General features: G+C 41.6%; 2 protein-coding genes across 5 annotated transcripts; both read left to right on the top strand.

Moving 5' to 3' along the window:
• Window positions 1-95: 95 nt before the first annotated feature.
• On the top strand, window positions 96-5,774 carry figla (folliculogenesis specific bHLH transcription factor; the record flags this gene model as incomplete). The annotated part of the gene is made up of 5 exons (XM_084055487.1): window positions 96-281; window positions 1,677-1,823; window positions 1,943-2,032; window positions 2,599-2,751; window positions 5,694-5,774. The coding sequence occupies 5 exons, from the start codon at window positions 96-98 to the stop codon at window positions 5,772-5,774; spliced, it is 657 nt and encodes a 218-aa protein (XP_083911613.1).
• On the top strand, window positions 5,613-25,459 carry add2 (adducin 2 (beta)). 4 transcript variants are annotated; one of them, XM_084055919.1, is made up of 15 exons: window positions 5,613-5,770; window positions 12,293-12,496; window positions 13,646-13,787; window positions 14,590-14,741; window positions 15,766-15,846; window positions 16,287-16,436; window positions 17,360-17,503; window positions 17,639-17,737; window positions 18,508-18,684; window positions 18,878-19,123; window positions 20,696-20,809; window positions 21,016-21,102; window positions 21,730-21,856; window positions 22,807-22,890; window positions 24,052-25,459. In XM_084055919.1, the coding sequence occupies exons 2-15, from the start codon at window positions 12,347-12,349 to the stop codon at window positions 24,315-24,317; spliced, it is 2,019 nt and encodes a 672-aa protein (XP_083912045.1). In that variant the 5' UTR covers window positions 5,613-5,770; window positions 12,293-12,346; the 3' UTR covers window positions 24,318-25,459. The 4 variants fall into 4 exon arrangements, with proteins under 4 accessions (XP_083912045.1, XP_083912048.1, XP_083912047.1 ...); XM_084055922.1 differs by lacking the exon at window positions 22,807-22,890 and adding an exon at window positions 23,824-23,857 and having other exon boundaries at window positions 24,049-24,145; XM_084055921.1 differs by lacking the exon at window positions 22,807-22,890.
• Window positions 25,460-25,565: the final 106 nt, after the last annotated feature.

The raw sequence follows: 25,565 nt of genomic DNA, 5'->3' as shown, positions 1-25,565 counted from the left end.
TTGTCAGCTTGATTAACGTTACGGGAGAGTAGTCTAAATTGGCCAAGAGACGCCACGCGGCCACAATTAGGCGTTACAAAGTAGAAACTGTAACAATGAAGGTCCCTGGAAAAGAGTCGATGCGTGACATTTTAATGCGTGTTACAGGCGAGTCTGCGCTCCCTGTATACAGCGACATTGTCAAATACAAACGATCCAGGAGCGGCCTGTACGTCGTAGCTGAAGACTACAGGTTAACTGCGAAGAAAAGAGAAATGGTCAACGCCAAGGAGCGACAGAGGGTGAGTAGGCCTAATATTTAGACGGTCCAATTTGGACCACGTAACTAACCGTTGGAGTTGGACGGAATGTTAGTAGAGCAACTAATTCACTATTTAGTGGTTTAGAGGGAGGGGGGAGGGGGCCCTCCCTTTTAACAAAAATAATGTTAATTCAGCCGTGAGCCTATAACTCTATGGCCTTGAGGCGCTATATGGATTTGAAAACATTCAGCCTATGCTAGGCCTTATAAAGACCAGACCGCAACAATGTATCTAGTTGCAACAAAACAGTTTTAAGGCCAGTCCACATCAATGCAACTCCTCCTTGCACTGCCAACTCAGAACAGAGTGGTGAACTATGACGATTAATAAATAGGCTACTGCTGTGCAAAATTAGTGTTAATTGTTGTCTGCCAGAGGCCTTGTGGTGATGCCACATCTTTGTAAGTTTGGAGTTGTAACAGGTGGGTGGACACCAATACATTCTGGGCACTATGGAAATCTGGGCACCAAAACAGAGTGGGCACCAGGCCTTAGTTGGAGTGGGTACTAGGGAAATAACGGGAATATTTTCTGGCATTGCGTATTACTGGAATGCAACTACATTCATATGCCCCCCCCCCCCCTAACCGTGAACCGTGAGGGTTCAAGGTTAGGCATATTTCACTAAAATGTGCCCAGTCTTCCGAGGTCTGGTGCCCACTTTGTATTGGTGCCCACATTTCCCTAGTGCCCTTTCTTCCTAGGCCTGGTACGGCTGGTGCCCGCTCTTCTCTAGTGCCCAGTCTTCCCAAAAAATGGTGCCCAGATGTCCCTAGTGCCCACTCCTCCTGTATTCGGTTGCAGTTCCCTACATTAGTTAGACAGCAGTGCTGTGTAAATTAAACGTTTTTTTGTTTATTTATCTTTGCTAATATGTTGGATTCATGTTTATTGTGTATTTTCTGGCATTTAATTCTTTTTTTATCAAAAAAGAAAGAAAAAACAACTAGAAAAGTGCACTCCTTGGAGCACAGGTCTCCACCAGGCCGGGTTGCCGACCCAGGGCCCGCAAATTTTGAAAGGCTTTCATAACCAATTGAAATGGAATTTGAAAAATCTGACCATATACATCGTGATCACTGATCACATGACTTAAGAGATCATGTGTACCATTTGCATGGCTTCTGGACAAAACATGTTGGAGTTGCAGCAAAAAGTGTGTTTTGAAGAAAACGCAAAATGGCAAAAAAGTCTTGTCTGGCACAAATGGGCGGGGACTATATGGGGAGTTGCTTGTACTGTAAATTACTTATACTATCTAGTTTATGGATGATTTCTGTGAGTGGTGAAACCGGTAGAAGGACTTTAAGTTATGAGCTATGGCATTGTCAAATCATCTATCAGTATAAAATTTGGCCATTCCTTCCTCTACAGATCAGGAACCTGAACACCATGTTCACCCGTCTGAAGCGCATGGTGCCACTGATGCGTCCCGACCGTAAACCCAGTAAAGTGGACACACTTAAGGCTGCCACTGAATATATTCGTCTACTCATTTCTGTCTTGCGGGATACTGACAATGTAAGCATTACATTTTGCAGAAAGTCTAAAATGACAATCACTGTAAAGTGAATTTATCCATGAGGAAAAATTGGCCTTTTTGAGACTTTGATATAAAATAACAATTACTGTCTCATCAGGATTATGGCAACACAACTGACTTTCTGAAGAACGCAATCAACTATGGTAACACAGATGGCATGTGCAGTGACCTGTGGAGGGTAGAAGATGTAAGTTTTGTTTTGTGTGTTTTTACGGTGTGTACGGCTAATCGCTGGACCGACCAAATGTTGCACGCTACCATTATGCTACAGCAATATTTTTTTAATTTTGTTATTATGTTTCATACTTTAAAAAATATATATATTTAATTAAAAATGTATCATGGAAGTCAAAAGGGCTCTCATCCGGCTGAAACCTTGCACAAATTTGGAGTCATACAGTACGTCAATAAACTGACATCACAGGCTGGCAATATGAAGTCCGAGATCCACTCCGTTCCCATGTGGATTCTGAGATTGACACGATTTGTTTTTTGTACTTGCACAGACATAATAATGGCAAGCTCTGTATTCCAATGGAAAGCCGAAGGTGCTGATACTGTACTGTGTTTTAGCTGAGCATGGTATATGTGCAATACCTTAACTAATCGTATCCAGCTTAAATAAAACATACATTGTCAGCATTACAACTAATAATGAGGGATGCAAACACATTTGTCCCAAGGAAGACTAAATAAGAACATTCTTATTATTTTATTTTTTAAATTATTATCATGAATGTGTTCTCTTCACAGTTTTTGGATGGTGTCCCAGGTGTGGACATGGCTGACAATTTCACCATGACAATGCCGACTATGGGCCCCCCAGGCTTTGGGAAAGAGGAGGCAGAAGTTAATGCATTGGAGCTGCAACAGTGTATGATGCCCACTTACCAGTTTATCATCCAAGTAACACCTGAGCAGAACATGCAACTTTGTTAGTGGAATACTGAGGTAATTATAACTATAATGTATCACCTCACAAAGATTGTAAAGCAAAAGTACAAACCCTTCAGTGCAGAAAGCGAAGCCACCAAGTTTCCTATGAAAAATGCAGGCCTCAAATGTCTCATTAACAGGCAAGAACAAGCTACTTATTGGCAATCGGCAGATTCAGCACAGGGTGTTTTATGAGGGTTTTCAGTTAAAAGTTATGGTGGGACCCCACAGACAGTGTTTCCATTATGTTTATCCAATGTGTAAACGGTTTGTAATTTCGTAATTCAAAGTGAAGGTGTTTCAAAGTTACCTCAGATTCCGTCATGCATACAGTAGCATATTGTCACAAACGGCAGTGATTAGTTGTGACTGTTTTGATCACGAACACCTGTTTACTAATTTAGCAGTAACACATATATACAGTAATATATACAGATTCTCTCATTTTGTCCACATTTTGTTATGGTTTAGACTCAATTTAAAAAGATTAGCATGGTCAGCAAGTCTGGTGAGGTCTAGACCCAAACGTGGGCTCTAGAAGTCTGCATGAATCCCTTGTAGACTTGATTCATTGTAGAATTTGGGCAGCTCCTAGCCACTCTGTACTTCACCGGAACGTGTCTGTTAGGTCTGCCAGTTTCCAAGTTTGGGGAAGGCCAGACACTTCGACCTAAGCTTTCGGCTAAGCATGATTAAAGGAAACAGGATGCATCTGAGCTCAATTTGGAGCTGAAGGCTCTGAATATGTATCTTCTTCATATTTCTGTTTATTTTTAAACAAGCAAAGGTTTCTAAAAACGTGTTTTCGTTGTGTGTTGTGTAAAAAAAAAAAAAAAAAAATCTATTTTATGTTATTTCTACGAGACAACAAAATGTGGGAACGTTGTTTAAAGGGTTCTGAATACTTTGATTAAAGAAAAGACTGCTTATGGCAAGGTGCACAGTCTCTGAAGTAGAAAGCACAATTAATGAAAGGGGTGGGGGGTTCTGTATAACAGAAAAGTGTTGGTATGCCAACATATTTAAGCCAAACAGTCCTTGTGAAGGCAGATGAAGACTGTACAATTTTATTTTGATACTTATCCTTTTTTTAATACTTAACTGAAAAGGGTAAACCACAACATGTTTATAATAAACACTGATCTAGAGGCCTGTCACAACATAGTTTACCATAGTTGGAGAGATGTCAGTGGTTATTCATTCTAAACATTGTTTTCTTGGGAACCTCTTTCAGTCTGGTCAAATAAAGCAAAGTACATTGCATGCCTTTGAGATGTGCTATATATAGTTTACATTCATTTATAGGGGCGTGCAACTTTGAGGTGTTTCAAAAAGATTGAATTTTATTTTGGCTTTATATTTTTAAATATTTTGTTTTATTTATGAATGTTTTTATTTTTATTTTACAAAGTGTATTTGCAGCCCCTAAAATGTACAATGCAGCTTTAACAATTTTTCGCAGAATTTCTGTTTACAAGGATTTGGTGTCAGCTGCCTGAGAAATGCTGTATTTTTTATTTGTATTTGTTTTATTTATTTTATTTATGAGAAAACATGGACATGAAGCAGGGCAACCGCTTGGACAACCAATATCAGTCAAACAAATGTATAAGTCACAGCCTATGGGCTTCATCATGTCAGTCCAATTCCTTTGTCTTTCACCCTTACTGTCCAATGTAAAAACGTCTTCATGATGTCTTTGTAAGTTTTGAAGGGCAATAATATTCTGAACAATTATTTTGAGGAACGTTGTTTAGACTTTTGACTGAAAAATTCACAACTTCATTAAACGTTGTCTGCAAGTGTACCAAGAGTGTTGCAGTGAATCTTTATTCATTTTACCATCTCACCAGCAAAATGTGTATCTAATACTACAAATAATATTCATATAATCTTACCCCCCCCCCTTTTCAGCAAAGGTCTCAAAGCTAACCTTTTAATTGTCTGTAGAAATTTTTACTTTCATGTTTGTTATCATTTTGTAGTTGTATTGTTCATAATTCACATTTCATCTTCCGGATATAGCAAGCATTTAATATACAGTGACAACAAATACCGCAAAGGGCTCGGAGTTGGACCAAACTATTATCTTATTCATTTCCTTTCTCCCTGTCTGCACATGTCCCTATGAAACAGCAGATGGCGCCAACGTAATGCAATTCATTCATCATAAGGCCAATGGCCTAATGTGAGTCTATGGCGTTTTAAGCAGCGCAGGTGGCGGTGGTCCGGAGAGGCAAATTACCACCAGGGTTGCCATGTCTGCTTATTATAAGCGACTTTAGGCTTGTTTTTCTGTAAAGTTGCTTGTAATTATTGGTGGTTGCGGTTTTTTGGACTTATTTCTAAAGTGTAGTTGCTTATTTGGGCTTGCTTCCTAATATGCTGTTTAAACCAGTGTTTTCCCAAACATCATGTTAAGTTAATTAATTAATTAATATCTGTCTGCGGACCCCCATCTGAAAATATTTTATGCCTAACACAAATCTTGTCTCCCATACAAGATGTGTGTTGTTTAAATGTTTCAAAACGTATTCCACATTTTTCAAAATGTCTTGATCTTGGAACTTGTAGATTGGCTATTTTCAAATAGCCAATTATGTTTAAAGCGCGAAGGGCTCGCTTCTTTTGAGCTTGTTTTCGTAGGCCTGGTTGCTTATGTCTCTCCCATAACCTGGCAACACTGATTACCAAGGTCTAAAATGATGGCAGGCGTGGCAGTGGGTTGGTCCAGACTCCCGACGCACACTCAGTGATGATGAAAAACATCATAGAGACATAATAGACTTGGTATCATCTCAGACCCGCCGCAATATTGTCCCTGCAAAAGCTTCCCGAAGTCAAACCAACGTACATATTTTCTGAGCCATTTGGTTTGATCATCACCATCAGCCGAACCTGTGTGTGTCTAGGTGTGGGAAAAGGACAGTGCGTGTGGGTGTGAGGTGACGCGCACCCACAAAGGACAGGACGACGAGAATGCGCTGAGGTAAGATTATTATCCGTCATATAATTGATCCTAAATTAAGATCAATACCCAGCTCTTTGGTCATTGCCATATAGCCATATGCATTGTCGTGCACGCGTAGGCTGTATGGCAATGACCAAAGAGATGCACGAATAGCCATAACATCTTGTGCGCATATTGCCATGATGCTGTAATAATAACATGCACTAACAGCCTATAGATCATTATATTCCCTTTCAAAACCGTATTATTGTAGCCATATAGCCTACAGTCATTATTTAATTTAGATAAATTAGACTGCACCGAGTATTAAAATTAAACTGTACCGATTATTTCATTTAGATACATTAGACTGCACCGATTATTTAGATAAATTATTAGTCCACCGATTATTTAGATACATTAGACTGTCTGCACCGATAGGACACTGAGGCTGAGCGTCCGATCTGCCTCGATCGCTCATCACGATCTGCATTTTATTATTGGACATGTCTTGAATCTGCAGAGGGAAAAAGGCCCATAATAACCATAATGGACGCGCACACATGACATGCCCAATAATATCGCTGTTCATGTAGGCCTGCTGAGGAGCTTATGACGGAACAGTATGCTTTCTCTATGGCTCTAAAATACGTTGCATTTACTGCCTTGGTTTAGCCTGCAGCAGCGACATTGCAGGCCTATTTTTTATTTTATTTAGCATCTTCGATGTATCAAATGATGTCACGACTTGGGTCTTATAGCCTAAGCATGGAGTCATATGTAGCGGATAGGCTCACGTTAACCTAGACGTGTAAAAAAAATACGAGTCTATAGATGCCTGGCGTGTTTCAACCGAGTAACTCGGTTGAAACACGTCAGGCATCTATCAGACTCTTAGGCTCGACAGCTTGCCTTGCTCCAAGGGTTGGGGGGGTCGGCCATTAGTGGATCATCCTCTGATGGGTGCTGATGTTGTTGCTATGACACCATGCCAACCTCGGGCCAGATGATGATGGAGCGGCTCCGGAGAGGACGATCAGAGGCACAGCCTGTGAAAATGAATCTATGGAGAGATTGTGAGATGACATTGTGGTACAGTCACAAGAATATTATGGACTTGAGATAGGCTATATACTTGCAGGGGATACTGACTGACTGTATAGCATAACTTTGACACACTATTTAATACATCTCCCATTGATCAACAATAGTCTTTAAAATGTTTTGTTTTGTTTTGCTCTCTCTCTCTCTCTCTCTCTCTCTCTCTCTCTCTCTCTCTCTCTCTCTCTCTCTCTCTTATATATAAGAGAGAGAGAGAGAGAGAGAGAGAGAGAGAGAGAGAACAAAACAAAACATTTTAAAGACCATTGGCCAAACAAGCAGCTGTGACTGGTGCCGTGCCCCCCCCCCCCCCCCCCCCCCCCCCACTTCCTGTTAAAAACCATGGGATGTTTGGCCATCCCTCTAGAGAACATTAACAAGAGCATCATCCAGCTAATGCATGGGACATTCTGGCAGATTTGATGGTGTGCAATGTGCAATTATGTTGAGAGCTGTATCAAAACATGGCTCACTGCATTTGTATATCAGGCTTCCACAGGCCTATATGAATAACATCGTTGCCCCACCATGGCAACTTCGTAGGGTGGACTACTTGATCCTTTGGTTGTGCTCATCCCACCCTAACTCCCGGTTCTCTGCCTGAAGAGTTACATGCTTGCTCTAGTGTTGCAGAGTACAGCATGCACAGCTTAAGCAGGCAAACCCTGTGATCTCTAGTTACAGAGTAATTAGCTATTAGACCAGTGCCAGTGGCAGACGTGTGTTCTAGGTTGTTCAGTCCCCTTACACACAACTTCACATTTTGTATTGTACAATAGTAGGCCTAACTGTGATTTTAGACAATTCCTTTTACATAATAGGGAGGGGGGGGGGGGGGGGTTAAGATTATATGAATATTATTTTTGATATTAAGATTATGACCTACAGTAATTGACAGTATATTGTTCAGCCCTACTATAGCAACATCATGTCAAATGCTAACAAAATGTTAGAATTACTTCTGAAAACAAAAGTAGCCTAGCATCTGAAACAAAAGTAGCCTATCATGTATTATAAAAAAGGTGTTGTTGAACTTGCTACTAAAAGTTATAGTACATTATGAGATATTTCAGAAAGTATTTTTTTTTAACTAACCCTATAAAAAATTAAGGTGTGAAATACCTTTCTAAAGCTCAACATATGATTCATATAGATAGCTTTCATTTGTGCAAATAGCATTTTATGCAGTAATATGCTTCTTCGTTGAACTTTTTGCAAAACATCTAGTCTGTCAAATAATCCATAATAATGAGTCTATTCAGAGGTATGACGCATACAGCCATGTCAGCTTGAAACATTTAACACATTTTCTTTTGTAATTTTACTAATAGGAATTGGTCTGGATTAACAAGGAAGTGCTATCTAATGACTAGGCTGATACTAGTTTATGTATTTAGGGTTAGGGTTACAGGTGTGAATATTAATTTGCAGGCTGCAGATTTTACCAAATCCTATGTGAGGAAATTGATTAATACTGCACTATCCCAGGACTTCCAGAGGGAACTGGGGCATCAACTTCAAACAATAAACAGTCTTTAATAATGAATTACAGTAATTCAAATGTATAATTTAGGCATTTGCGCAAGTAAGGAGGTTGGGGTTAAGTAATCCTTTTAACAGAACACATGGAAGGAAGTCAAGTGAGATACATATTTTTTCATTGAATGGTTGTTTTAACCACTGGGCCACAGTGTCATCCGTCTCAAACTTCATAAGCCCCTATTTACCCCTGTTCAAGGTGGGAAAGTAGCACCGTTATTCCGCCTCATTGTTCTGTATAGATTATTAGAAGGCATAGACAGAATGAGGGGGGCATTTTTGTTCTGCTGTTAAGCCAGCTGTGGAGGTAGTCACAGAGCTGAAATGATCAGTGTGAATGGGATAGCAAGCAGGGCAGGATAGGGGTGTGACAGCTAAGGTACGCTCACCTTTCTGCCTTGGACCATTCTCTGCTTCAATTCAATTTCTCCTCCAACTTTGCTCACACAAATCCACCATTGTGATGTGATGCTATGCATAAACATGTTGTCCATCTCTCTCCCTCACACACACACACAAACACACGTAATGATGCGTGCTGACTTTTGTTTTACCCGCACCCAACCACATTTTACAATCATTTCATCTTCAAGCCTTCCCACCCACTTCAACGCATCTATTTTCACAACTGTCTTTCATTAAAGACAGCAGTATTTTCAGTGGAAAAATACAAAGCTTTTATTTTGAGAAAATGGGCCATACATGAGTCAGTCCTGACCTTACAGTAGCACAGTGGCAGCACAGTGGCAACAGAGTTGAATCAGTTACTCTAAATAAACTACCGGTATACATTATGTTTTTGAGTCACTATTTTGTAAAAGAAAAGTGTAGGTTATTGTAAATGTATAAAATCTTTAAATCTATGGACAACAGATGTCATGTCAAGTTGCGTGTGTTTGTGTGAGATGGAGAGAGAGAAATTACATTATGAATCATCTTTTTGACAACATCTGAGTGGGTTCAAGTTTAGCATCTCTGACCATTTTGTAAAAACAGCTTTTATGTCGTTTGGTGAAGGAAAAACAATTTTTGGCACTTGTCTCTCTGCCTTCCAAGCATCACTTGCCAGTTTAATCGTTTAATCAGACTTTTGATAGATTTTACTTGAATTTCTATGCAGTAAAAGGTTTGTTTATGTTTGCATTAAGTAATTACAAGCAGCAAAGTACAACTTCTACATGTTCAAAAAGTATATATTCATATGAGTAAACAAATTCTGAGTTGGGGCAAATAAAGGGAACAGACTGCTGCTATATGCTATGACAAAGACTGGGTGCATTTATTAGCATTTGAAATGGAGGTAAAACATTCTGCATTATGCCTACTAATGCAGAGGGGAACTAGATGTAATCAATGCTGACTTGTTACAAAGTGCTTACATTATTGGTTAGCAGTGGCTGACTACCCATTGTGGCATTAACCTAATGAAAATGGAGCCATGAAAAATCAATGCAGAACTACTTATGTAATTATATTCCCGTCTGTCTGGCTGGTTGAACCGTCTGCCCTCAAACAGAGAGAGTGAGAGCCCTGCTGAATCTGTTCACTGGAAGTGGGTACATTTACAACGATCAATATATCCATACACAAGTAGAGATGCAGAGATAATGTGCTCTCAGAAATGCCACGCATGCACTCACCCTTTTCCTTCCTCGCTAATCTGCAACATCAAATATTACTGTATCTTCAGAGATATCAATTAATATGATTCTAATGTTAGCAAACGCACAACAATCATGTTTCTTGGCGATGCCAAAACTAGTGAATCCAGATTGGAAAACTACACCATAAAATCTACAGGGTTAATTGAACTCGGAGTGATTGTACAATTATACACTGGTGTCCTTGGGAGACACAGGACAGGAGATGGTGCCACCCAACCCGTTTGTCACGTGTTGGGGGGTGGGACCTCAGACGACTCAGGGAGGATAATGAGGATGGGGGGCAAATTCCTGTGGGTTTTGATTCGCTATTTTGGGTTCCATATTTATTGTAAAACATCTAAAAGGTTGCATTGAATTTGACATGTATACATAATGCATGCATACAATTCTTTACTGATGTGTTTAAAAAGAAAAGGATATTCAGGTGGAGGAGAGGAGTGAGGGAGAAAGAGGAGGGCAGGAGGCTAGACCTTGAGTCATTATGACGCTCTCTGGAGAGAGACTGTGTCTGCTGCATCTCAGCAGCTGGGACCCTTTTCTGTCTCTGACACGCACACACACACACACACACACACACACACACACACACACACACACACACACACACACACACACACACACACACACACTATCTCTCAGATCGCTGGTAGACAAGCAAATATGCACACATACAAGTACACAGTCTCTCACAAGCTTGCAAACGCTCACACACTTAAACATGCTAACTCAAATACATACTGTAACTCACATACCCATTCACTCAAATAGTTACTTAAGCACATACACAAACACATGTACTGTGCACGATCACATGAATATGCTAACTTACTTCGTAACACAATCAACCCCTCCACTGTCCGTGTAATACAACGTAGGTGGACTTTTGAATCCACAAAATGTCTAAGAAGGGACCCCCAGGACCCAAACTTGCAAAAATACTGTATGAATTAACCACTTCAGCCCTATTTCAAAAATAGTGAAAATAACAGATCTCACAGCACGTCGTTTGAACATTTCTGTAATTGTTTTAAATATTGGGGGAAATTTTCAATATAGCAATTCATTGATAATAACAAGAAAATGTACTTTGTCATTTGCATTTTTGATTGTATTTTTTAAAAGCATGTACTTTTAATAGTTAATTATTTGAGTACAAATTTGACTGAGCAACTTTCACTTGTAACTGAGTAATATTTGACCAGGAGTATCTATACTTTGACTTTGGGGTACTTGGGTTGAGTACTTTGTCCACCACTGGGTATTTGCCAAGTACATTACACACAACTGTGCCTGGCATTTGTCCTCTGCATTTACCCATCATTACTGTTCGGAGAAGTGGTGCCATTGGGTCGATGCTGGAGTATTTCCGCTGTGTTTCAGTATTTCTGAAACAAGTTGGTAATTGTGGCAGTTGATGTGCGGGACCACAGAGGAGAGGGTGTGGCAGGTGTTGGGCCTTATCTACTGAGTGCAGAGTGTGTGTATTACTTTACGTGTGTGTGTGTGTGTGTGTGTGTGTGTGTGTGTGTGTGTGTGTGTGTGTGTGTGTGTGTGTGTGTGTGTGTGTGTGTGTGTGTGTGTGTGTGTGTGTGTGTGTGTGTGGCTTGGGGGCATCCATCTCTCATAATTCGGCTACATCACTGGCTAACTTCCTGCCAGTGTTTAATGTCCGAGTATCTGAGCTGCTAATGCATCAAATTCCACTGAGCCTTCACAGGGCAACACACACACACACACACACACACACACACACACACACACACACACACACACACACACACACACACACACACACACACACACACACACACACACACACACACACACACACACACACACACACACACACACACACAGCAGACAGTTATCTGTGAAATACAATATCTCTAATGTGAGGGCAGCAGAGAGGTTTTTTTTATGCCGCTACTGTTGTAGATTCATGGGATTGACTGCATGGTGGGAGGTGGACTACTGAATGTTCTATGTATTATTTTGTATTTAAAAAAAAAAGGGGTAGTTGTTTTTAATAACAATGGAAATGTGGATGCTGCACAGAAAAATCTCTTACACTCACAGTTGAATGAACTGTGTGTTTATGTTATGGGGTGTACCTGTAGTTGCTGAATAGTAGACATACACAAACTCTGTGCAGTGCACAGAGTTTGCAGTGCACTCTCTGTTTTCAAATGATCAAGCAGCATCCTTTTTGGAAACACCATTGGTTGATTATCTTCCATTTCCCCCTCGCTCCTTGCAGGTCTCTCCCCACCCATCCCCTGGACTTGAGGCACACACTGTGACGTGATACAAAATGAGTAAGTCCCCCTCCCCCAAGGGCACACCGGTGCAGCGTAGCCCCAGCGATGGGGTCCCCGAGGGGCTTCTATCCCCTCAGCACTCCACGCCCGGTTCCGGAAGCCAGCAGAACAAGAAACGGATCTCCAGCCTGCTGCAGAGTCCGGTGAGAGAGAAAAGTGTGTGTGTGTGTGTGTGTGTGTAGGTGTGTGTGGGTTTGTATGTGTGTGAGAGAGAGACAGAAAGAGAGAGAGACAGCTAAGAGAAAAAGCGACAATGAGAGACAAATTGAGAGTGCAGTGCAGTGTGTGTTTTTGTGGAGGTTGCTGAGATAAGCTACTGTGCAGGAGATAAAAGAAGACCTGTTTGTTACGGTACTGCGCTGTCACTCACTCGTCACTGTCTACAACTTCACTGTGTTTACATTCACACTGTCGTTTCCACTTTCTCTTTCTCTCCGTCTCTCCCACCTATGCTCTCTCTCTCTCTCCTTTACACTCTTTGCCTCTGTCTTTTTCCCTCGACCTCCCTACTCATATCTTTTCCCCTAACAAACTCCTGTGTCTATCAGCTGGTACTTTCATTTCTCTCCCTCCCTCCTTCTCTCTCCCCCACTCTCTCTCTCTCCTGCTCATTCGCGTTTGTTCGTTCGTTCGTTCGTTTGTTCGTTCCCTCTCTATCCCCATCACTCTCTCTCCTCCCTTCCCCCTCAGCATATTCCCGTAGATATGATTATCTCCTCAGCGCAGATTTAATCTGCTCTCAATCACCACTTGACAGCTTGGACTGCAGACAGCGTACAAAGCAAGAATCCTGAGTGTTCATTTGACTCTGAGTGTAGAAGGGGTCCCTTACTGTTCACAGTGTGTGCACGCTTGTGTCTCTGCATGGTGCGAGAGCCGTGCTAGCGGAGCAGAGAGAGAGAGAGAGAGAGGGAGGGGGGGGGGGGGGTACACATGGTGGAGGAGAGAGGGTGACTCATTAGAAGTGTTTGACTTGCCTCCGCTTCTGTAGGAGTACAGGCTGTATTTGTGTGTGTGTGTGTGTGTGTGTGTGTGTGTGTGTGTGTGTGTGTGTGTGTGTGTGTGTGTGTGTGTGTGTGTGTGTGTGTGTGTGTGTGTGTGTGTGTGTGTGTGTGTGCTTGTAACTGTATGTATGTCTCTTTTAATGCTTGTGTATGTGTGTGTATTTGTGTCTCTGTGTGTGTGTGTGTGTGTGTGTGTGTGTGTGTGTGTGTGTGTGTGTGTGTGTGTGTGTGTGTGTGTGTGTGTGTGTGGGTGTGGGTGTGGGTGTGTGTGTGTGTGTGTGTGTGTAGTCTTTCAGAGAGGAGCTTGACGTGCTGATCCAGGAACAGATGAAGAAAGGTGGAAGCTCATCCAACCTGTGGGCTCTCAGGCAGCTGGCTGACTACATGGCCTTCCACGGCTCCCCAGCCGCCCTGTCCGCCTCACCATCCAGTAGGCCACGCAATAGAACTGTTACACCTTATAATCGTCATTTTACATGTTAGCGTGTCATTAACCACATTAACCCTATTTTGGGCATTTCATTATAAACAAAAATGTTCAAAGATTTTCATTAACGTTCACAAATAAATTTAAAAAATCCAAAATAGCGGATCTACACGTTCGCAATGCACCGTGATGTGATGCTTTGCAAGCGTGTAGATTCCCCTTTTTACTTTGCAGAGCGAAACTGTTGTATGACGTATAAAGCAAGTGTAAGAGGTGAAAAGCAAAAACCTAATTACACAGGGTGTAATTAGTGTGTAATGTGTGTAATCCCTGTGTAATGCAACACTACCCTTTCAAATAATATTAATGCAAATAAAATGTTATGTTATGTTCTTACACACTTTTAGACACACACACACACACACACACACACACACACACACACACACACACACACACACACACACACACACACACACACACACACACTCATGTGCAGTTATGCACACTGTACACAATTACAGTCGTTTTCCACGCACACAAGGACAACACTCTTTACACCCATTAAAAAGTATGCCCACGCCTGCAAAATCACAACAAATGGCAAATGATCAATTTAATTCATTAATCATTAATATATGCGCATGAGGACGACACAAACAAGTGAATCACTATTTCACTCTCTCGCCCACTCACTCTTCCCATACTGTTTTTCTTTCATTCTCTCCTTTCTCATTTCTATTCTCCCCGTCTGTCTGTCTGTCTGTCTGTCTGTCTGTCTTTCTCCTCCTTCTTCCTGCCACAGACATGATGATGGTGACTCCCATAAACGACCTGCAGGCCGTTGAGCCAGGCAGCATGGTGAAAGGGGAGAGGTTGATGCGCTGTAAGCTGGCGAGTGTTCACCGTCTGCTGGACCTGTACGGCTGGTCTCAGTTCAGCCGCGCCTGCCTCACTGTCAGTACCGCCATGCAAGTTCACATTTCACATTTACTTTCTATACATGTATGTAGCTGATGCTCTTATCTGGAATGACTTACAATGTGTGCAGCAGGAGGGTGTACTAATGGAAGTTGTGTAACTACAGTGCTTTTCCATAGGTTAGTACAGTGGAATAAGACCATTATAAAGTATTGTGTCTCTACTGTGCTAACAGGTTTGGAAGGAGCAACAAATCACCAGATAGGATAGCTCATCTTTGTTTGTGTACTAATCTGGGAAAGTATTTTAGATTAGAGCTATATATATAACAACATACGTTTCTCATAAATCTGTAAGGATTTAGAAGGGATTTTTTCTGTCACCTCAAAACGTGAAAGAGAGAGGGAAAGAGAGAGGAACAAAATGAGAAAGGAGAGAGAAGACAATAACGGTATGAAAGACACCTGGGGTTGGGTCTACTCACTTCAACTTCACTCAGTTCTAAATGTTGCATTGAAACTGCAGTCTGCATAATAGGGATAGTGCGTCCATTCTCTCATTAGTGGTATAGATATAAGAACCTTTTTACTGCAAAACATTTGTCCCCAATTTGGAGGAAAATCCAATCACTGAGATTGAAGGTGACTTGGCCCCAGCCTTATTCGTGTCTTTCTTCTCTCTCTCTGATTCCACAATTTACAACATTTCTTGGCACCTTGACTGCTCAAGTATCCAGTTCGGCTTTGCTCATTCTTCTCACTTTTCTGTTGTCATTTATCGCCGTTGTCAGGTGAAAATGGCACAATTCAAAACTATTTTTCAAACTGACAGATACAATTCATAAGGAGACATTATGCAAGTTTCATTGGTCACAAAACTCATACTTTCATTATGTAGATGAATTTCACTTAACAGAAATGTTATGCTTTATTTCTCCATCTCTATTTTATGATGTCCTTATACAGTAATCCATCCACTCTCTGTTTTACGCTTTCAGAGTTAAATTTACACTACAGATATTACTGTGTATTGTCTGACTGGCTGTGTTGTTATCTGACAGTTGCGCGTAAGTAAGGAACAGGAGCACTTCCTGGTTATGCCAGATGGTCTGACCTACAGTGAGGTCACAGCATCCAGTCTGGTGAGTTCATTTTCTCACACACCCATTGTACAACAATAAGCATGATTAAAATCTGAAACAATTTAGTCATCAATTTAGTACAGTAGCGCCAATTTTGTTGGCTGGGTGGTTAAGACTTATATCAGTTAAAATGAGCCAGGAACAATGTGGTCTCATATTGAACACACAAAGTGGCTGCCAATGACCAGGGTCCATTGGTATACGGTACATTATGGCAAACGTTGGTACAAAGACAGCAGGTCCACAGATATGCAGTAACAACTTCCTATTAGTACTGGGATCAGCATCTGTGGTGTCTTTTAATCCATTTGCAGGAGGAGTATTATGTTCTATCTACATTTACATTTAATATAGCTGAAACTTTAAATATCTAATTTAGGAAGAAGGCTACTAGACTGTGCTGAACGTTGCAGGCTTCTGACTAGCTGTTTATGTCCCAGGTGAAGGTGAACATTTTGGGTGAGGTGGTGGACAAAGGCAGCACCACCCTGGGAGTGGACTTGGAGAGGTTCAGCCTTCACTCAGCCATCTACTCTGCCCGGCCAGACGTCCGCTGCTTGCTACACCTTCAAACTCCAGCCACTGCCGCCGTGAGTCAACATTTACATGTTACATTTCACATGAATTATGGTGGACATGCAGTTACTCGTTCAAGGTCATACTTTTCACCACATTTATGATGTTTGTTGATGGGAATCAAATTCATGACATTTTGGTGACAGCCAGGGCAGTCTCACTATACACAATCAGCCATCCTGTCTACATGGTGAGTTGGTGTGAGAAAGACCCAATTAACGGCTGGAATTAGTAAAGAGGCACTGTTACGGTGCAACCAAAAGGTGTATTTATTCACCACAGGAAAATACAAAAATGACAGTCACCCTAGCCCTGATATGTGCCAGTCTCTCTTTGTGTCATTGCAGGGGAGACACATCATTTCAAAATGCACAAATCAAACACACCTAACACATAAAAAAAATGTCTTCAAAGAAAGACTCCTGCACAGTGAAATCCTCAGTGTTAATTCTTCCATTTGTAACTCCTAGAGTGTAAATGAATGTAACCAAATGTACCTATACGGGTCCCCTTGCATTTGTACACTCTCAGAGTTAAAAGTGTATGAAAATCTGGGCCAATTTTGTTGTTTGTTTACTTATACATGTTAAAAACAAGTCAGGCTAATAAGCAGCTGCAGCTAATAAAATTAGTAATGGGTGTGTTAGATTTAGGTGTGCCAATATTAAAGGTTAACTAGGTAACTTTGAGCTTACATTTTATATATATATAGCATTTTTTTCCCTCTATCAGCCACTATAGCAAGTTCACGTTTATGTCTCAAACTGGGCAATTTATGAATATAATTGGGCAATGTTTGTTTATATTATTATATTATTGTGTATATTTATGTATATAATTATGCTGGGGTGTTTTCCTGCAGAAAGACACACATATGAAATACGGCATCCTCATAATAATAGGACCGACTGTCTGTCCACCTCCTCCGTCTGTACAGGTGTCGGCCATGAAAAGCGGCCTGCTGCCGCTTTCTCACGAGGCTCTGCTGGTGGGGGATGTCACCTACTACGATTACAATGGCCTGATGGAGGATGAGGAGGACCGGGTGGAACTGCAGAAGAGCCTGGGGCCCACCTGCAAGGTATGAGAGTTATGGAACTCTCACATTTAATATCAGAGTAGGTGTTATGTTTTAATTGACTCCTCAATAGGCATTTATGGACTTTTAGAGAATAGAAATGGCATCAACGTTGGTCATTTTCTACTTGTAACTTAGGTATTGGTGCTGAGGAACCATGGTATCGTGGCTCTTGGGGAGTCAGTGGAGGAGGCATTTTACACCATCTACCACATCCAGGCTGCCTGCCAGATACAGGTACTGGCACGTACACACACTTGGATACACATTCTTGAAACACATACATTATGCACATATGGATACACACACACACACACACACACACACACACACACACACACACACACACACACACACACACACACACACACACACACACACACACACACACACACACACACACACACACACACACCAGTGTGTTTAACTTCCAGCAAGTCACCTCTGCGTGCACATGTTTTCGGGAGTGGATAAGTGACAGAGAACTACAGAGTGCTATCGTTGGACATGTACGGTAGGTGTTGTCTCAAAGACAATGTGTGAGCAGGAAAGCTTGCATGTATTGGAGAGACAGTTTTACACCTGGGTGATTGACCTTGCTTTGCAACCTCTTTACACCAATTCATTGAGCAGATCTGCATTGCAGTGTGGTGTGTATAGCACATTTCCAAGACCAAGGAGACACTGCAGGCTACTGCAGTCCTATAACGGAAGTTTGGAATAGTAAGCTTTTGATGCAATAGTTTGTCTAAATAACTAGAGAACCCTGGGTATGAGTAAGACTCATCTAATCCATGGAGCATGCAGTTTGTAATTGCAGTGCCACCCATCACCTTAAATTTAGAGAGGTGGGTGGTCTTGTGCAAGACCTTCCAATGTGGCCAATGTGCACAGACGTGCAGTTACATCATTTTGACCATGTGCTCTCCAGTGCATCAGTTACCAAAAGAAATATGAATCAGAGGTGACTGTAACCCAGTAACTGTAATGCTGTGTTGTTCTGCCAGGTGTCCGCTTTGTGCTGCGCAGGTGGGGAACAGAATCTTATCCTGCTGGATCGAACCACCCACAGACCTAACCCAGCCGGTACCGTGGGCTGGGCTGGCTCTACCTTCGGCCCCCTACACAAGAGCCGTCTAGGGGAGCATGAGTTTGAAGCCCTTATGAGAACCCTGGATAACCTGGTAGGTCATGGTATACGTTTCACATGCATTTCAGCTTGTTCATGCTTCACAGCCGGTAACAAACCTCAGTACACCTATTGTACATGTACGGTCTTCAACACCGTGCTGCAAAATCAATTTCCCCTTTTGGGACAATGAAGAATTGATCTAGAATGTGAATTTCTCTACCTCCTCATCTGATTCACCACTATAGGGCTACCGTACCGGTTATGCATACCGTTTCCCTGTGCTGCTGGAGCGCACACGGATACGGAGAGAGGTGGAGATCCCTGCCACAGTCTCGGGCTTCCACCAGTTTGACGAGGACGGTCAACCAGCTTTGAGGCAGCACCCATTTGCCCAACGGCAGCAGCAGGAGAGGACCCGCTGGCTCAACACCCCCAATACCTACCAGAAAGTCAACCAGGACCAGGCCAGCCCAGGATACCAGCGTACCACTGTGAGAGGCGGAGGTTGGAGGGAGGGTGCAGGCGAGGATAGGGAGAGAATAGGGGTGTTGAGACAGATAGTTGGGAAGCTGACAGGAAAGACACCGAAGGAAAGGACTGATGCCAGAAATTTTGGTCTGATGCTGATCCCGATTAACTGGTTAATGGGGTCCTGGAATATTTTCCAAATATTTTTTTACATGATCAATTTGAAAACCCTGGATTTGATTAAAGTTTCTATTTGAGAACATTTAACAAATGTGCAAAAATAAATACAATAACTATTCAAAAACTTCAAAATTAGCTATTATATCTATAAGCTCACGTTTTGATGCGATGTGGCTGACACCTGTACTGACGGAGGAGATGGACAGCCAGTCAGTGCTGTTATTATGGAGATGCCTTGTGGGCTTGTAGATCTTCTATTTTTGAACAGTCATGAAACCTTTTCAAAAAGTTATCTTACAATGACATGCACAAGCCCTCCAAATATTGATGACAGGTTGATTTGATCTTGACCCAGTAATGGTGTGCACACAGCATGTGTACAATATAGATGGAACATAATGGGGCAAGAGCTGAGAAGGTAGGAAGAGCAGGATTGAAATGAGCTGTGGTTTTATTTAGGAGAGAAGGCTGAGCCATGGGATGGGAGGGTGGGGCTGAATGAGGGAAGAAGGCAGGCAGAGAGGAGACAGGTGGTGTAAACAAATCATTCATCATTAGCATTCTTTCCCTCAAACATACATATTTACCTTTTTTTTTTTTTTTTTAGAAAATTGGATGCATTTAAGAATTGGTTTCTCTAGAATCGTTGTGGTGACACATTATTCAACCACGGTTATTTGATTACCATCTAAAATATGCAATCTCCCGTGGATTTTGGATGCTGAAGCAGCCTCTCCATCCGTGAAAATAATTGTCATGGAGGATGGTTTTGTTTTCATGTGTCTGCTGCTCTAGGGAATACAGCAGAGCTGCCAAGCATGGAGGCCTTTATTCAGACAAAACAATACCGAAGACCCTCTCCTTACATCATTGGGTGGAGGTGGAGACTAGCCCTCCCTCTGTGTTTTTCTCCTCCCCTGTACGTCCCACAGCCTGTTCTCTCTCTCTTCTGCTCTCTGCATTGCAGGGGAAAGCTTGTTGTCCTTGACTGTAGTGCACGGTCTGCCCTCTGGTGGTTGAGTGCCTCAGTATCACTGGTGGACATACAACACCAGATAAACTATATTATATATTTACATGTTTACAGACATTTGGTAGCCATTTGTAAAATGAAAAGAGGAAGGACATGCACATCCAAAACCCGAAGTTGGGCAGGTGCGAAAAACTAAAGAAACGCCTGCACACTGTTGGGCTCCAATTGAAAAACGTCTTTATTGATTGTAAGTGCTGCTGTAACGTTTCGAGCTAGCACTCTTCATCAGACATTTCTAAAACAATGTAATGTACTGTCTACAAAATTATATATATATACACACACACACACACACACACACACACACACACACACACACACACTAATACGCTTTTGGAAACTAGCTCTTGAAATGTTTGTTGTCTCTCCCCTTCCCTCTCAGTGGCTGAAGGCAGAGGAGTTGACACAGGCTGGGAGCACATCCATCAAAATGGACACAAACCAGTTTGTCCCTCTTTTCACCAACCCTCAAGAGGTGCTAGAGACACGAAACAAGGTAGGAAGTCTGCCCCATATCCCTATTAATAACCATAATACACTTGCCTTCTGTTATATTGTCCTTTGTGTATACAGTACATATGCATTGTATATTGTGGTTTATGCTTTACAGCAAAGAAAGTCCCATTTTGGACAATAGTCTTCTATTTGAACATTATGTTTTTTATTTATCCTTCAGTAGGTGTTTTCGCTCTCTGTTCTCAGATCCGGCAGCAGAATCGTCAGGATATGAAGACTGCAGGACCTCAGTCTCAAGTCTTAGCCAGTGTCATAACTGAGGATAGTCCTCCGGTAATATCCAGCTATTGTAGCAGTGATTCCTGAGAGGACGTTATTTTGTATTTATAATTATTATACTGATCTAATGGAATAGCTGTGTCCATTACAGTGATAATACCTGAGTGTTCATGGATAAAATAGTAATAAAGGCTGCCTCAATGTCATTAGAGCCTATTACACAGACTCTTAGTATTTCACAGATGTACTTCTGAACAACACAAGTGGAGTGGATTAGATTATCAGATCAGATTATTATTATTATTATATTGGAGCTTCCGAGTGTAAGTGTTTAATATGTACCTAAACAGTGCATCTAAGTGACAATAAAGTGAATCTGAATTATACAGACTAAAATTCAAGCATATAATTACAAATTGTACAATAAACGCATTACCTCACTAGCATTTCACTGCTGGCACCTGTATGGGTGATAAGTGACGGATAAACACTCTTGATTATTGATTCTACCCTTTAAATGACTGGGAAAAGGAGCTGAGGACCAGTAGTGAGACAATATGGACAGCATGCTACACGTGATAATCTCCCATTCAATGCATTGATAGCATCCGAATGGGGTGCCATAAAAGCTTTTTTTAAAGAGTTTTTTTAGTTTTGATTTCCCCACTTTTTCCTCCTCAGTCTCCAGTGAGCGAACCTCAACTCCCGCCAGAGCCAGAACCTCCCAACCCGTTCAATGACCTAACAGACAAGGTGTTGGATGAGTATCGTAAGGAGGTGGAAAGGAACCAGGATGGAGGTGTCAACGGTACGCTTGAACTCGGTGCATCTCACCCAGCTGCTGTTGCTAACCTGAAGAACGATCACACCTAACTCCATCTTTTATGAATGATGACTACAAAGATGTGTTCTGTACCAGTTGGTGTAACAGTCAACCACATGAACCTTGCATCCCCATTCTGGTCATGTCATAATAGGCAAACACTTCCCAAAAATAGGCAAAACGTTCGGTGAAAATGGTAGATCTACAAGCTCACAATGGGTCGCATTGTGAGCTTGTAGCTTTAGATCGCCTACTTTCGGCAAAGAAATGTTATCTCGAGGGAAAAAAGGAGGGGCCAAGTACATACAAGTGGAGTACCCTGGTCAACTATAGTATACAGGGTTTAAGTAGTTACTTACGTTCCTCCATACTGTGCCAGGGCCTTTCTCCTACTGTTACTGTACACTACTGTCCATCTAAAAAATGTTTTAAAAAATACCAAGGGGGTGGACTGTTGACTATACCAAAAACAATGCTCTTCTACTTATACATTATATGTGAGGTTAATTGTTCTTACGGTTAAAATATTTTATTAGCTGAATAGTAATTAGCGTTGTTGTGCCACTACATTTCCTTGAGACAAACAAAATATATTTTTATTTTTTACTTATTTGTCATTCTTTTTATATATAAATGTTTTTATAGCTATCTTTATAGTCATCAGTCTAGGTTTAAATGAGCTTTGCACAGTATTCCTCACGTTCACTAACCTTAATGTGTCTTACCACTCTTTCCTAACCATCTTATGCACTATAGCATTTGTAACTGCCCCAGAAGGAGAGACGGACATATGTTGAACCTGTGGCAGCTACAGCATTAACATACTCCAGACTTTCTGCATTCCTAAATAGCTTTGTCAATGCACTCTTCCCTCACCCTGTCTGTCTGTGTGCGTGTGTCTCTGTGTGTGTGTGCGTGCGCATGCTTGTGAGCAGGGGAGGAGGTGGCAAACGAGGAAGAGACTTCACCTGCTACCTCCCCCACAAAGGGCCAAAGCCCTAGCAAACCCCCTCCGTCAGGTGAGGCTTGGCATGATCTGAAAATCTGCCATGCTTGCCTGGCATATTGGCTATCTGACCTGGGGCTTCAGGTTGCTTTATGTCTAACATGAAAACATGTGGGACGCTGTTACTGCTCATGACTATCATGCTTTAAATGCTCACTGACGGTCCAGTTACTCCTGTTAGCATATACTACAGTCTTGCTATGTGATTGGAGTCTCTCCTGAATTGAACTCGAGAATTATTTTGCATTTGCATTGTAGATTAGAGGTAGATGGGAAATCATTTTAAGCAAGGTTGTTTTGCTGCTGTTCTTAAAACAAAACTGAAAACGAACCTCAAAATGCAGTTCCAGCTCATTGTGAGGCCGGACTCATACATTTGCGTGCAGCATGCTTCCGTCCCATACACACCCATGGGAGGGGGGGGGGGGGGGGGGGGGGTGAATGGGTGTGTATGGGGCGGACACATACTGCACGTGAATGATGTGAGTCTAGCCTGAACATACAAATGCTGTCAACCTAGTGACCAACCTTCTGGCTTGGTCACTGGATTTTGGGACCGAAAACAATGTTTCTGCTTAATAAATAAAAATACAGAAAACATGAGTTATAGTAGTATGCAGCATGGTGCAATGAATGATAGGGATTTTAAAACTCCGGAGATGAATATGCCTCCTACTCAAGTTTTTGTGGTTATTATGCTTATTATAACATTCAAGGCAAATTGATCTTCCTGGTTAAGCTGAGATGCTATATGGAGTAATATGGGTTGGTCAGCTTTGAATGGCGTTTTGTGGTTGTCATAGTAGCCATTATTGTTTGATGTACACTATCCATATTTCAACCCTTTGTAGTGATGTCCACATGTCTCCACACCCTGTGTGTGTTCCTCTCTCTCCCTCTGTCTCTGTGTCTGTCCTTTTCTGTGTTCCTCTGCACTGATTCATAGGGCACTCCTCTGGTGCTAAGGTCTTGTCTCCCTAGTAAGTATAGACAAAACAGTAAGACAACCAAACTCTCATTAAGCAAGCATGTTTCGCAAGTGAACTGCAAATGACATGTCTGGCGTGTAGCTTTTGCAGCTCCACCATGTGGAACACACTTCATCTGATTGCTAAAGCTTATTGTGTTTTTCTCCCCACTTGCTATTCTCTGATCATCCTCTTGGATGCAGAAGAGGTGAAGACAGACTCCCCTGCCATACAAAACGGAGGGGAGGAGGAGAAACAAACAACAGAGGAGCTGGAGAAAGGAATGAAGGCTCTCTCAACTAACGACACGTCCACCCCGCCTTCCACCATCCCCACTGCACTGACCACTAAACTACAAGGGGGCACCCCAGAGGGCTCACCCTCTAAGTCCCCTTCCAAGAAGAAAAAGAAATTCAAGGCACCGTCATTCTTGAAAAAGAGCAAGAAACAGAAAGAGAAAGCTGAGGCCTGAGGGGTGCATACAGACCAGACCTGGCTAAAATACTGCATGCAAATAATTCTTGGCATTTCTTTTGACCTGCTTGGAGTACCAGATGGGTGTGGTTTGTAGCATCATCGCCCTTAAAATATCTCTGGTAAGTTGACACAGAAAGTTATTTGACATTTGAATTTCATCCCTGTGATTGTCTAACTTTCTGATATGTTGTCCTTCATGGCAAATCTCACCCTGCTGACACTCCAAGGAGGTCAAATGAACAAACAGAATTATTTGCAAGTACTATTTGACTCAGGTATGATCCAAACAGTTTTGACAAATCTTCACACCACACGGACGCGTGCACACACACATACACTTATCATCTTTGATTTCATGCTTCTGTACCACTAAATCACAGCTTAAGTGCACTCAGTGAAAAAAAAATATAATTTCACATGGAGCATCAGAAGTAGCCTGAATATGTGCTTGCAGTTCAGAAATTGGTTTCTACCCATCTTTTGTTTTTATAATTTGCCATTGCAAAAGGCAAAATGGAATCTACAATAATCCTCACAAATTATGCACCCCTCATTCAATGATAGGCATAATGCACTTAACATGTATATACGCATACTAATATGTTGTATTTATTCACTATCATAAGCACCCCCTGGTCCTGATTTGTCATTGTCATATGAATGTTGCAGGTATATTATGCGAGCACAGGGTGCAGTACTTATAGAAGTGTATGCTGATAGACGCTGATTGTGTTCTACTGATTGAACTGAAAGCTGGTTTTGTGCAAACTTTCCAGCATATTCGTTATTACAACAGGGACATATAAAGGAAAGGAAACTTAAAAAAATACTTCACTGGCTGTCAAATGCTAAATAAAGACGCTATGAATGCCACTAATACCAAACAAGGATATTAAACAAAAATGAATCAGTTGCTTGTTGATGCAGTTTTGAAGTCAAACAATTGAACGCACTAAACATTCCACTTTTCTCACTTTCTTTTAAAATTATGTGTATAAAATACCTCTTGTCAGTTGTTATGAAGTTATCAAATTGCTGATGTGTGATATTTGTTTATGGTTTTAATTTATTTCAAATTAGAATGTATCAGTGAGTGTTGCAAGGTTAACATGTACCAGTCATTAAAGATCAAGTTGATTTCAAGCCATATGGTTGTTCTGTGTTTTTTGCCATGTTTCCCAATGCTGGTTAATGCAACAAATAAAACTTAACACATTGAGTGCCAAAAACGGTCCGGACCGTT

This window comes from Gymnoscopelus microlampas (assembly GCF_963454915.1).
Source record: "Gymnoscopelus microlampas genome assembly, chromosome: 4".
In the NCBI taxonomy this organism is placed as follows: Eukaryota; Metazoa; Chordata; class Actinopteri; order Myctophiformes; family Myctophidae; genus Gymnoscopelus; species Gymnoscopelus microlampas.
This window is presented reverse-complemented; position numbering and strand designations above follow the sequence as displayed.